The 13,071-nt window shown below is 46.5% G+C and overlaps 1 protein-coding gene across 1 annotated transcript in view; it reads right to left on the bottom strand.

The window, feature by feature from the left end:
- The window catches only part of LOC144610662 (adhesion G protein-coupled receptor E3-like), a gene marked incomplete at its 5' end in the record, with an annotated part of 92,805 nt that overhangs the window by 49,920 nt on the left and 29,814 nt on the right, over window positions 1–13,071 (bottom strand). The window contains one exon of the mRNA XM_078429531.1: window positions 9,263–9,415. Within this exon, the coding sequence (XP_078285657.1) occupies window positions 9,263–9,415 (153 nt within the window). The remainder of the gene's footprint in view (window positions 1–9,262; window positions 9,416–13,071) is intronic.

Raw genomic sequence — 13,071 nt, 5'->3', positions numbered from 1 at the left:
AAAATGCTGGAATAACTCAGCAGGTCGGGCACTACCCTGGAGAATTTAGACAGGAGACATTTTGGGTTGGGACCCATCTTCAGACCGATTGTATGGGGGGGGGGGGGGGCAAAAAAACTGGAAGGAAGATGGGACAGGACAAAGCATTGTTGGCGATGGGTGAACACACGCTAAGGGCTTTTGATGGGCAAATGGTTGGACAAAAGAGGGGGCAGGGAAGGAATAGGTACAAGGCCAGGTGGGGCCCAGTGGAATCCCCTCCCCTCTCACCCCCAGACTACCCTCTTTCTTCTTCCCTCCGCTGCCCTGAGCCACAACTGGCCGTGCACCAATTACTCCCCTTCCCCTCCCCCGACATTTCATCCTCCGGATTCTTAAATTGTAACTCTTTAATCCATTTGTCCCACAGCCTGTGTGTTTTCATCTCTGGCCTTTGTCCACCCATCCGCCTATCAACCCTCCCTCACTTGTGCTTATCTACTACCTGCCCCTCCTCTCTTCCAGTTTTCATCTCCCCACCTTACTAACAGACTGAAGAAGGGTCCCAACCAGAAATGTCACCTATGCATATTCTGCAGGGATGCTGCCTGACCCTCTGAGTTACTCCTGCATTTTGTGTCATTTTTTGGTAAACCAGCATCTGTAGTTCTTTGTTTCAACAAGAAGACAGCTGCAGCAGCTATCAGGAGGATATGTAGTTATAACATCACCGGCACAGCCCTATCCTGGTTCAAATCTTACCTCTCTGACAGACACCAGTTCATCTCCATTAACAACTGTAAATCCCCCACCGCTCCCCTCCCCCAAGGTGTCCCCCAAGGCTCAGTCCTTGGCCCCCTCCTCTTCATCCTCTACCTGTTCCCCCTTGGTCAATTAATCCGCCGTCATGGTCTCAACTTCCACTGCTTCGCCGATGATATCCAGCTGCTCATCTCCACCAAGTCAATCTCCCCCACCACACACTCCACACTGACAAACTGCATCACTGAAATAAAATCTTGGCTTCAATCAAATTTCCTCAAACTCAATTGCAACAAATCTGAAATCATCATCATTGGTCCAAAAACGCTCACCAAATCCACCCAAAACTTCATCCTCAACATTGATGGTCTCCCAGTATCCACCTCCCCTCACATCCGGAATCTTGGAATCATCTTTGATCAAGCCCTCTCCTTCGACAAACACATCAAACACATCACAAAGACAGCCTTCTTCCACCTCAAAAACATTGCCCGTCTCCATCCATCCCTCTCCTCCACAGCTGCAGAAACCCTCATCCACGCCTTCATCACCTCCCGTCTGGATTACTGCAACAGCCTCCTTCCTCTATGGCGCACCCTCAAAAATCATCAGTAAACTTCAATACATTCAAAACTCCGCTGCCCGTCTACTCACCCACACCCCGATCCGTGACCATATCACCCCCGTCCTTTATAAACTCCACTGGCTCCCCATCCCCCAGAGAATCCAGTACAAAATCCTCCTCATAACCTACAAAGCCCTCCATAACCTGGCCCCATCCTACCTGACCGACCTCCTCCACAGGCACACTCCCGCCTGCACCCTCCGCTCTGCTGCTGCCAATCTCCTATCCCCCCACATCCGGACCAAACTCAGATCCTGGGGGGACAGGGCTTTCTCCATCGCTGCTCCCACCCTTTGGAACTCACTACCCCAAAACGTTAGAGACTCCTCCACACTCACCACATTCAATACATTGCTGAAGTCTCACCTGTTCAGTACTGCCTTCAACCACTGAAGGTCACCTCACCTTCTGTCTCCTTTCTCTGTTCGTTTATTTATTTACTTATTTATCTATTTATTAATTTCCCTATGTTCTCTAAATCTCTGTAAAGCGTCTTTGAGTATATGAAAAGCGCTATATAAATAAAATACATTATTATTATTATTATTATTAAAGGACCGTCCACCATCACCATCTACTACCGGTAAGCATACCAGCATTGTGAGCAATTTTGTGCACCATATCTGAGGAAGAATGTGCTGGCCTTGGAGAGGGTCCAGAGGAGGTTACAAGAATGATCCCAGGAATAAGTGGATTAACATATGATGAGCGTTTGACAGCACTGGGCCTGAACTCGCTGGAGTTTAGAAGAATGAGAGGCGACCTCATCGAAACGAACCGAATAGTGAAAGGCTTGGATAGAGTGGATGTGGAGAGGATGTTTCCACTGGTGGGAAAGTCTAGGACTAGAGGTCATCGCCTCAGAATTAAAGGACGTTCCTTTAGGAAGGAGATGAGAAGGAATTTCTTTAGTCAGAGGGTGGTGAATCAGTGGATTTTGTAGCCACAGAAGGCTGTAGAGGCTGTCAATGGATACCTTTAAAGCAGATATAGATAGATTCTTGATTAGCACGGGTGTCAGGGATTATGGGGAGAAGGCAGGAGAATGGGGTTTGGAGGGAGAGATGGAACAGCCAAGATTGAATGGCGTAGTAGATTGCAGATGGGCCAAATGACCTAATTCTGCTCCTATCACTTATGACTTCATAACCTTACTTTCATGCAACCTTTATCTTTACATTTAACAGAAAAGTGCTGCTGCCCGACTGCAGCCAATCACCTAGGGAGGGTCCTGACCATTGAAGATTGTGGAGTTTGCACCTTTCTCCTCTACCCACGTGGTCTCCTCTCAGGACTCCATTTCTCCTCCCTTTGAGAAGGGTTCGGCATGGTTAGGCTGCTTTGGAAGGTGAGATTGTCTGGGTTCCTGGGAGAACTACCCAACTGGATACAGAGTATGCTTCATGAAAGGAAGCAGATTGTGGTGGTGGAAGATTGTTTTTCAGACTAAAGGCCTGTGGCTAGTAGTGTGCCACAATGTGCTGTGCCCATTGCTATTTGTGTTTTTCCCAACAATTTGGATAGAATGTACAAAGTATGATTAGTAAGCTTGCAGAGGACACAAAAGTAGGTAGAACTGTGGACGGTGAAGATTCCTATCAATAATTGTAGCAGGTTCTTGATCAGCTGGACAAGTGGGCTGATAAATGGCTGATGGAGAGGAGTTGCACTTTGAGAAAAATGTTCCCAATGTTGGGGAATTCCAGAACCAGGGGCCACAATCTACGAATAAAGGGAAGGCCATTTAAAACTGAGATGAGAAAAAAAAATTCACCCAGAGTTGTGAATTTGTGGAATTCTCTGCCACAGAAGAGAGGCCAATTCACTGGATGAATTTAAAAGAGCGTTAGATGGAGCTCTAGGGGCTAGCGGAATCAAGGACTATGGGGAGAAGGCAGGCACGGGTTACTGATTGTGGATGATCAGCCATGATCACAATGAAAGGCAGTGCTGGCTCAAAGGGCCAAATGGCCTCCTCCTGCACCTATATTTCTGTGTTTCTTGAGCAGGCCCTTCACAGTGAATCCTCAGACAATGGCAAGCACTGAAGAGCAGAGGGATGAAGGTTACAGGTACATCGTCCCCTGAAAGTGGAGTCACAGGTAGTTAGGGTAGTGAAGAAAGGGTTTGGTACATTCGCCTCCATCAGTCAGAGTATTGAGCACAGAAGTTGGGATGTTATGTTATAGTTGTACAAACTGTTTGTGAAGCCACATTTGGAGCAGTGCGTTCAGGTTTGCTCACCCTGCTATCAGATGGATGTTATTGGGTTGGAAAGAGTGCAGAGAAGATTTGTATCTTCAGAAGATCAGAAGAGCAGCCGCGGTGGTGCAGCGGTAGAGTTGCTGCCTTACAGAGCTTGCAGCGCCGGAGACCCGGGTTTGATCCCAACTATGGCTGCTGTCAGTATGGAGTTTGTATCTTCTCCATGTGACTGCAAGGGTTTTCCCCGAGATCTTCGGTTTCCTCCCACAATTTGTAACCTACAGATTTGTAGGTTAATTGGCTTGGTGTGTGTGCAGATTTCCCCTGGTGTGTGTAGGATAGTGTTAATGTGTGGGGATCGCTGGTCAGTGTGGACTCGGTGGGCCGAAGGGCCTGTTTCAGTGCTGTATCTGTAAACTAACAAAACTGAAAGAGCTGTAGGGAGAGATTAATTCTTTATTCTTGGAGTGCAGTAGGCTGAGGCGTGATCTTATGGATGGATATAAAATCATGAGGGGGATAGATCGGGCGCAGGCACAGTCTTTTACCCAGAATAGGGAATCCAGAATCAAAGGACATCGGTTTAAAGTAGTAAGGGAAAGATTTAATGGGAACCTTCGGGGCAATTGTTTCCACACAGATGGGGGTGTGTATATGGAACAAGCAGCCAGAGTAGGTAATTGTGGTACATATTCCAACAACATTTAAAATGCATTTGCACAGGTATGGGAGAGGAAAGGTTTACAGGGATATGGGCCAAACGTGGGCAGGTGGCCCTCCACTAGATGGGGCATTTTGGTCAGCATAATAAAGTTGGGCTGAAGTGCTTCTTTTACTGGTGTAAAACTCACACATCCCAAAAATATGAGGATTGGTAGGTTAATTGTCAAATGTAAATTCCTCACGGATGTCTGAGTGGGCACAGATTATTCTGAAAGAAAGGGTGAGCAGCCAGGCCCACAGTGGTACCGACAACATCGGTGGGGAGGCAGATGAGGTCCTGCCAGGTCTCCTGGGGAGTCAGGTGGTAAATTGAAAAGCAGCAAAAATGGGAGGTAAAGCAGGGAGTGAGGAGGATAGAAAAAGCCTGCAAAAGGATATAGATAAGCCAGGAGAGTGGGCAGTGACTTGGCAGATGAAATTTAATACTGATAAATGTGAAGTTATGCATTTTGGAGAAAAAAAATCATAAAGAAAGTTATTTTCTAAATGGGGAGGAGCTGTGTGGTAATACAACGCAAAGGGACCTGGGGATACTAGTAGAGGAATCACAAAAAGTTAGTATGCAGGTGCAGCATGATTAGGAAGGCCAATGGAGTCTTAGCCTTTATTGCCAGGGGGATAGAGTATAAAAGTAGGGAGGTGTTGCTGCAGCTGTATACATTTGGAATACTGTATGCAGTTTTGGTGTCCATATTTAAGAAAGGATGTACTTGCTCTGGAGGCAGTGCAGAGAAGGTTTACACGGTTAATTCCAGGGATGAGGGGGTTGACATATGAGGAAAGGTTAAGTAGGTTGGGACTTTTCTCATTGGAATTCAGAAGAATGAGAGGCGATCTTATTGAAACGTATAAGATCGTGAGGGGCCTTGATCGGGTGGATGCGCTAAAGATGTTTCCGATGATCGGGGAGACCAGAACTAGGGGGCATAGGCTTAGAATAAGAGGGGGCTCTTTTAAAACTGAGATGAGGAGAAACTTCTTCACTCAGAGGGTGGTTAGTCTGTGGAATTCGCTGCCTCAGGGAGCTGTGGAAGCAGGAACGTTAAATAAATTTAAAACGGAAATAGATTGTTTTTTAATAGACAAGGGAATTAGGGGTTACGGGGAGCGGGCAGGGAAGTGGACATGAGCTATGGTTAGTATAGTAAGACCTGAGTAATCTCCTGGACAAGTTTCGATCGCCTAGCTTGGGGTCGGAGAGGAATTTCCCGGATTTTTTTCCCAAATTGGCCTGGGTTTTTATCCGGTTTTTCGCCTCTCCCAGGAGATCACACAGTTCTTTTGGGTGGGAAGAAGGGCGATAGAGGGAAGGGGGTTGGGGTAGGATCAGCCATGATCGTATTGAATGGAGGAGCGGGCTCGTGGAGCCGGTTGGCCTACTCCTGTTTCTCTTTTCTTGTGTTCTTGTGTTCATCTCTGGGCTGGCAATCTCTGGATTAGACACTGTGCTGTCGAGCCAGGCAAGCAATGAGAAGATGGCTGGGATAGATGTGTGGTGAAGGGGCAGGTGCAGTGGGGAGGGCTTCACATACATGGACCATTGGGCTCACTTCCAGGAGAGTGACCTGTACAAGAGGGACAGGTTACAGCTGAACGGGAGGGTCACCAGTATCCTGGTGGAGAGATTTGCTCGAGCTACTTGGGAAGATTTAGACAAGTATGATACTAGGATAAGACCCAAACCAATCGTGTGGCCGAGAAGCAAATAGAGCCTGATATAGATGTTGAGATGTGTGAGGCAGTGGAAATTTGTTTATCTTAATATGGTGTTGAACATTGTGTGAGAAGGCCCTGTTCCTGTGCTGTGCTATTGTATGCTCTGTGTTTTGTGAAAATTACTAATAAATTCTATATGATCTAATTACTCCCACTTCAGTACCTTGTCTCAGTAGCTGTGTAATTTGTTTTGTTCTACAGTAATGTAGGAACAATATGAAACCAACTGACAGCTGGTCCTTTGTGAATTCTCCACATGTTGTGCAACTTCAATTATTTACTGTCAGAGAGGCGGAAGGTTAGGATTTGCAACCTCACAGAAGTCTGAAGAAGGGTCCTGACCCAAAATGTCATCTTTCCATGTTTTTCGGAGATACTGCCTGACCCACTGAGTTACTGCAACACTTTATGTCCATTTTTGTGAACCAGATCCTTGTTTCTACCGAAGTTGTTACCATGACACTTAATGCCTCCAGTGTTGAGGATAAATCTGTCCTTACCAGTGCACTGATAACTTATCATATCATATCATCATATCATATGTATACAGCCGGAAACAGGCCTTTTCGGCCCTCCAAGTCCGTGCCGCCCAGTGATCCCCGCACATTAACACTATCCTACACCCACTAGGGACATTTTTTACATTTACCCAGCCAATTAACCTACATACCTGTACGTCTTTGGAGTGTGGGAGGAAACCGAAGATCTCGGAGAAAACCCACGCAGGTCACGGGGAGAACGTACAAACTCCTTACAGTGCAGCACCCGTAGTCAGGATCGAACCTGAGTCTCCGGCGCTGCATTCGCTGTAAAGCAGCAACTCTACCGCTGCGCTACCGTGCCGCCCAGAGTGTTGACACACGCTGTAGCTGGACCACAGATGTTTGGGTTGTTCTCACACTCATTGACATCTGGAGTGAAAACAAAATCTTAAAATGTGGCTGAAAACCTTTGTGCACTGATGGTCTCTCACACCCTCTTGTCTGTCCCTGACGTGAATTGCTGTGACATCTATCACCATGTCACGAGCATCATCTGGATCAATGATGCTCAGATAACACAAACAATATTCAGTGCCCGAAGTAACGGAGGTGCTGGGAGATGACACAAATGGCACAGACGGTGGCTCATAGAACAGTACAGCAAAGGAACAGACCCTTCGGCCCACAATGTCTGTGCTGAGCATGATGCAAGTTAAACAAATGGCCTCTGCCTGTAGGTGATACGTATCCCTCCATTCCCTGCATGTACATGTACCTATCTAAAAGCCCCTTAATTATCACTATTGTATCAGCCTCCACTACTACCTCAGGCAGCATGTTCCAGGCACTCACCACTCTCTGTGTAAAAAACTTGCCCCGCACATCTACTGTGAATATTGCTGCTCTCACCTTCAAATGATGCCTCTAGTCTTTGACATTTTCACCAACAACCTGTCCCGGACCAAGTACATTGAATCAATGACAAGAGAGCACAACATTGTCCCCATTTCCTCAGGACACTGAGGAGATTCAGCAATAACTCTCAGCAACTTCAAGAGATGTGGATGTAGCACAGTCCATCACACAGAGCAGCCTCCATCTACACATCACCCTGGCTCAGGGAAGCATCCAACATAATCAAGGACCAGTCACACCTGGTCATTCCCTCCTCACTCCACTCCCATCAGGCAGAAGGTATAGAAGCTTGAAAGCAGTTAGCACCCTACTCAGGAACAGCGTCTTCCCTTGTTATCAGATTGTGAACAGTAATTTAGGGAGTAATCCCGATCTTCCAACCTAAACCATATTGCTTATATTGGACCTTTTTCTCTGTAACTGTAACGCCACCATGCTATCAAACTATATTCTATATTTGGGTATTTTTCTCTTTGAACAACCTGTTGTATTTGTGTGTGCAATAACTGTATTCATGTATAGTATTATCCAATCTAATCCGCACCAGTGTAATCCAATGGTGTTTCCAATCTTGTTCAAGGACAGACTCACCAAAGGGTGTGGTACAGTTAATCACAGGTGGGTCTGGGTGTAGAGAGTGTGGTACAGTTAATCACAGGTGGGTCTGGGTGTAGAGAGTGTAGTACAGTTATACACAGGTGGGTCTGGGTGTGGTACAGTTATACACAGGTGGGTCTGGGTGTGGTACAGTTATAAACAGGTGGGTCTGGGTGTGGAGGGTGTGGTATCGTGATAAATGATGAACCTACTGAACCTCATCCTGACCATGAATTCTGTACGGATGCAAGAGGTAGCTCTGATGTAGTCGTTGACATAGTTGGAGATAGGACTAGTGCATGGAGACCTGGAATAAGGACTGTTCGATGTACCTGACAGAAAGGTAGGCATTGCTTGGGCCCATGCGAGTTCCCATGGCTATGCATTTGCTTTGGAGAAAGTGAGGTGAGTCAAAGGAGAAGTTGTTGAAGGTGAAGACGTTCCGCTAGATGGAGGAGAGTGTTTGTAGAGGGAAATGGGTTAGGCCTTTGTGTTTAAAAATACCCAATGACTTGGCCTCCACTGCAATGAATTCCGCATATTAACCACCCTCTGGCTAAAGAAATCCCTCCTCATCTCCATTCCAAAGGTACGTCTTTTATCCGGAGGTGGGAGATCCCCCCACCCACACCCCCCCCCACACCACCCCCCCCACACCCACACCCACCACCACCACCCCCCACCCATTCATTATTTCAATTTCACTGAAAGTGGTGGTTGTGTAAATTACAAATAAATCCTACTTCATCTAATTACTCCCACTCCACTCCATTACCTTTCCTCAATAGCGGAGAAATGTGTTTTGTTATACAGCAATTTAGGAACAGTGTGAAACCAACTGGCATAATGAAGGATGAGTCGTACCCTGGCCACTCCCTCGTCTCCCCTCTCCCCATCCGGCAGACGGTATTGAAGTGTGAAAACGCACACGTCCAGATTCAGGGTCAGTTTCTTCCCAGCTTATATCAAGCAACTGAATCATCCTACCACAACCAGAGAGCAGTGGTGAACCACTATCTACCTCTTTGGTGACCTTCTGACTTTCTGTGGCTTTACCTTACACTAAACGTTATTCCCTTGTCATGTGTCCATATACTGTAACTGGCTCAATTGTAATCATGTATCATCTTTCCGCTGACTGGATTGCACACAACTAAAGCTTTTCACTGAACTTCAGTTCACATCACAATAAACTAAACTAAACTACGTGAGAGCGGTGAATGCTTTGGATTTGAAACCTTCTCACAGAAGTCTTTACCTTCACACTGAATTACTGCTTTATCAGTGGACGTAATGGCACCGGTGGTTGTGACATATCCATCCATACAGGTGCACTGATAACTTCCCGGAGTGTTGACACACGTTGCATTTGGAACACAGATGTTTGAGTCATTCGCACATTCATTGATATCTGGAGTAGAAACACAATCTTAAAATGTAGTTGAGAAACTTTGTGCACTGATGATCTCTCACACCATCTTCAGTCTGTTCCTGACATGAATTCCTGTGACATCTATCACCATATCGTGATGCAGTACCTGGAGAAGTGATGCTCACAAAACACAAACAACTTCCAGCAGTCAAAGCAACAGAGGTGAGTCTGGATGTGGGGGGTGTAATACAGTTATACGCAGGTGGGTCTGGGTGTAATACAGTTATACACAGGTGGGTCTGGGTGTAATACAGTTATACACAGGTGGGTCTGGGTGTAATACAGTTATACACAGGTGGGTCTGGGTGTAATACAGTTATACACAGGTGGGTCTGGGTGTAATACAGTTATACACAGGTGGGTCTGGGTGTAATACACTTATACACAGGTGGGTCTGGGTGTGGAGGGTGTGGTACAGTTATACACAGGTGGGTCTGGGTGTAATACAGTTATACACAGATGGGTCTGGATGTGGGGAGTGTAATGATAAATGATGAACCTACTGAACATCATCCTGACCAATCATGATGTGGCTGCTGGATCTGTCCATGAGGATTTAAGGCAGAAGTGACCCCTGCACAATCCTTGAGGTGACAAAGTCGACCTTCTCCCATTGTTGGCAGTTGGGCTGACTGTATGGTATGTCTCTATGACATTTATATATTTTAAATTGGCACATAAGAGGTGCCAATTGTGAAGCCAGCTAAAGAAATAGAAGTGGAAAGGAACAGTGTGGGGGCATGAGGGGGGAAGGAGATAAATGGGAACAAATCCAGGTGGGACACAGGGACTAGAGGGGAAAAAGGAGGGGCGAGGGACAGGTTTATTTGTAGATTAGTTATCTGAAACTGGAGAATTTAATATTCACACTGTTGGGTTGTAAGTGGAATATAAGGTTGTGTTTTTTTCCAGCTTGCATGTTGCCTCACTCTGGCAATGGATGAGGCCCAGGACAGAAAGGTCAGGATGGGATTGGGAAGCAGAGATAAAATGGTTAACTACCTGGAGATCCAATACAATAGGATTGAACACAACTATTCGATGAAACGGTCACCTCGTCTGCGGTTGGTCTCGCCAATGTAATGGAGGCCACATCTGGAACACTGAATGCAGTTGCAGGGGAAAGTACCTGATGAGGGGCTGGCTTGGATGGGAAGGGATGTGAGCCAATGCTTTGCGGAGAGAGCAGTCTCTGTAGAAGGTGGAAAGAGTGGTGATGTGAAGATGTCATAATAATGTTCGAGAGTAGTAACCTCCAATAATGTTTAGATATCTCACTATTCCCTGACAGTGATGTTGAATATTTCACCAGCACCATACTAGAACTAGGGTGAGGAAGGGGACAGGGGCAGGGAGGGGAGGGGAGAGGAGTGTAGGATGAAATCACTTCAAATTAGACCATTCTATGTTCATACAGCTAGCTGATAAGTTACCCAAACAAAATATGAGGTATTGGTGTTGCAACTTGCATGTGGCCTCACTCTAGCAATAGAGGAGGCCCAGGCCAGAAAGGTCAGCAAGGGAATGGGACGGGGAGTTGAAATAAACATAGCACAAAAAGTAAGGAAATTTGTGTTTGGTAGATTATTTCTTTGTTGTAACAATGCTTCTTGGCAATAAATCTTATACCGTTGGAAAGCCTGTTTATTTCCCTTTTAAATGGTGCCACATTTGTAAGGAACATGCATTTGTGGGATGAGCAGCAGAGCTGAGTATGTGGGTTGCGCCCATGAAAAATCTGCCAAATCTTCTCTGCCAATGCCAAACAGCTTATTCTGCCATTGACTCTTGTTCGGTGTTGTTTGGTGGATTGGATGATTGAAGTCTGAAGAAACAAGACATATTGGCAATTTAACAATTTATTCATTTAATAAACAGGAGCCTCAGTAGCGTGTGGAAGAACCATACACAGCCACAACAGCCTGGCACCTCCTCCTCATGCTGGTCACCAGCCTGGTCACACACTGTTGTGGGATGGCATCCCATTCTTCAACCAGCATTTGTCGCAAGTCAGCCAACGTGGTTGTGTTGGTCACTCTGGCACGAACAGCACGCCCAAGCTGATCCCACAAGTGTTCAATGGGGTTGAGGTCAGGACTGCTGGCAGGCCATTCCATCCTCTCAACTCCCAAATTCTGGAGGTAGACGCTGAGAAACCCTGCTCTGTGGGGGCGAGCATTGTCATCTTGGAGGATAGAGTTCGGTCCCAGACTCTGGAGATATGGGATTGCCACTGGTTGCAGAATCTCATCTCGATATCTCTCTGCATTGAGATTGCCTCCAATGATGACAAGCCTCGTTTTTCCAGTGAGGGAGATGCCGCCCCACACCATCACACTGCCTCCACCAAAAGATGTTACTCTATCGGTGCAGCAATCAGCATAGCGTTCTCCGCGTATTCTCCACACTTTGACCCTATGATCCAACTGCCGTAGGCAGAATCTGGACTCATCGCTGAACATAACGTTCCTCCACATGTTCAGGATCCAGTGCACGTGTTGCCGACACCAGCGCAAACGGGCCTGACGGTGAAGGGCAGTCATGGCAGGCCTCCTGGCAGCCCTATCAGACCGGAGATCGGCTGCGTGCAGTCTGTTCTGAATTGTTTGGGCAGAGAGTCGTCGACCATATCGTCCTACAAACCTTGACTGCAAATCTGTAGAAGACAGCCTACGGTTCCTAAGTGCTGACAGGGTGAGGAAACGGTCTTCTTCGGGTGTCGTCTTCTTGGGACGCCCACTTCGCGGCCTGTCTCTGACATCCCCCGTTATATGGAACTTGGCCTTCACTTTGGAGATGGTACTAGGGCTCACTCCAAATAATGCCGCAACTTGGTTTTGCGGAACACCAGCTTGAAGTTGCCCTAACGCAAGGGCCCTATCCAGATCAGTCAAACGTGGCATGCCGATTCTTGGAGCAGACACCTACTGACCACCTGATTGTCAGCACCTGGGGGTACCAGAAGCTCAAAACAAGAGTCAATAGCAACAGCAGAATAAGCTGTTTGGCATTGGCAGAGAAGATTTGGCAATTTTTTCATGGGCGCAACCCATATACTCAACTCTGCTGCTCATCCCACAAATGCATGTTCCTTACAAATGTGGCACCATTTAAAAGGGAAATAAACAGGCTTTCCAACGGTAAAAGATTTATTGCCAAGAAGCATTGTTACAACAAAGAAATAATCTACCAAACACAAATTCCCTTACTTTTTGTGCTATGTTCAGGTGGGTCTGGGTGTAATACAGTTATACACAGGTGGGTCTGGGTGTAATACAGTTATACACAGGTGAGTCTGGGTGTAATACAGTTATACACAGGTGGGTCTGGATGTGGGGAGTGTAATGATAAATGATGAACCTACTGAACCTCATCCTGACCAATCATGATGTCGCTGCTGGATCTGTCCATGAGGATTTAAGGCAGAAGTGACCCCTGCACAATCCTTGTGGTGACAAAGTCGACCTTCTCCCATTGTTGGCAGTTGGGCAGACTGTATGGTATGTCTCTAACACATTTATATATTTTATACATAAGAGGTGCCAATTGTGAAGCCAGCTAAAGAAATAGAAGTGGAAAGGAACAGAGTGGGGGCATGAGGGGGGAAGGAGAGAAATGGGAACAAATCCAGGTGG

The sequence above is a fragment of the Rhinoraja longicauda genome, chromosome 37, assembly GCF_053455715.1.
Source record: "Rhinoraja longicauda isolate Sanriku21f chromosome 37, sRhiLon1.1, whole genome shotgun sequence".
Classification (NCBI taxonomy): domain Eukaryota; kingdom Metazoa; phylum Chordata; class Chondrichthyes; order Rajiformes; family Arhynchobatidae; genus Rhinoraja; species Rhinoraja longicauda.
Note: the sequence above shows the minus strand (reverse complement) of the source record. Positions and strands in the feature narration are given on the sequence as shown.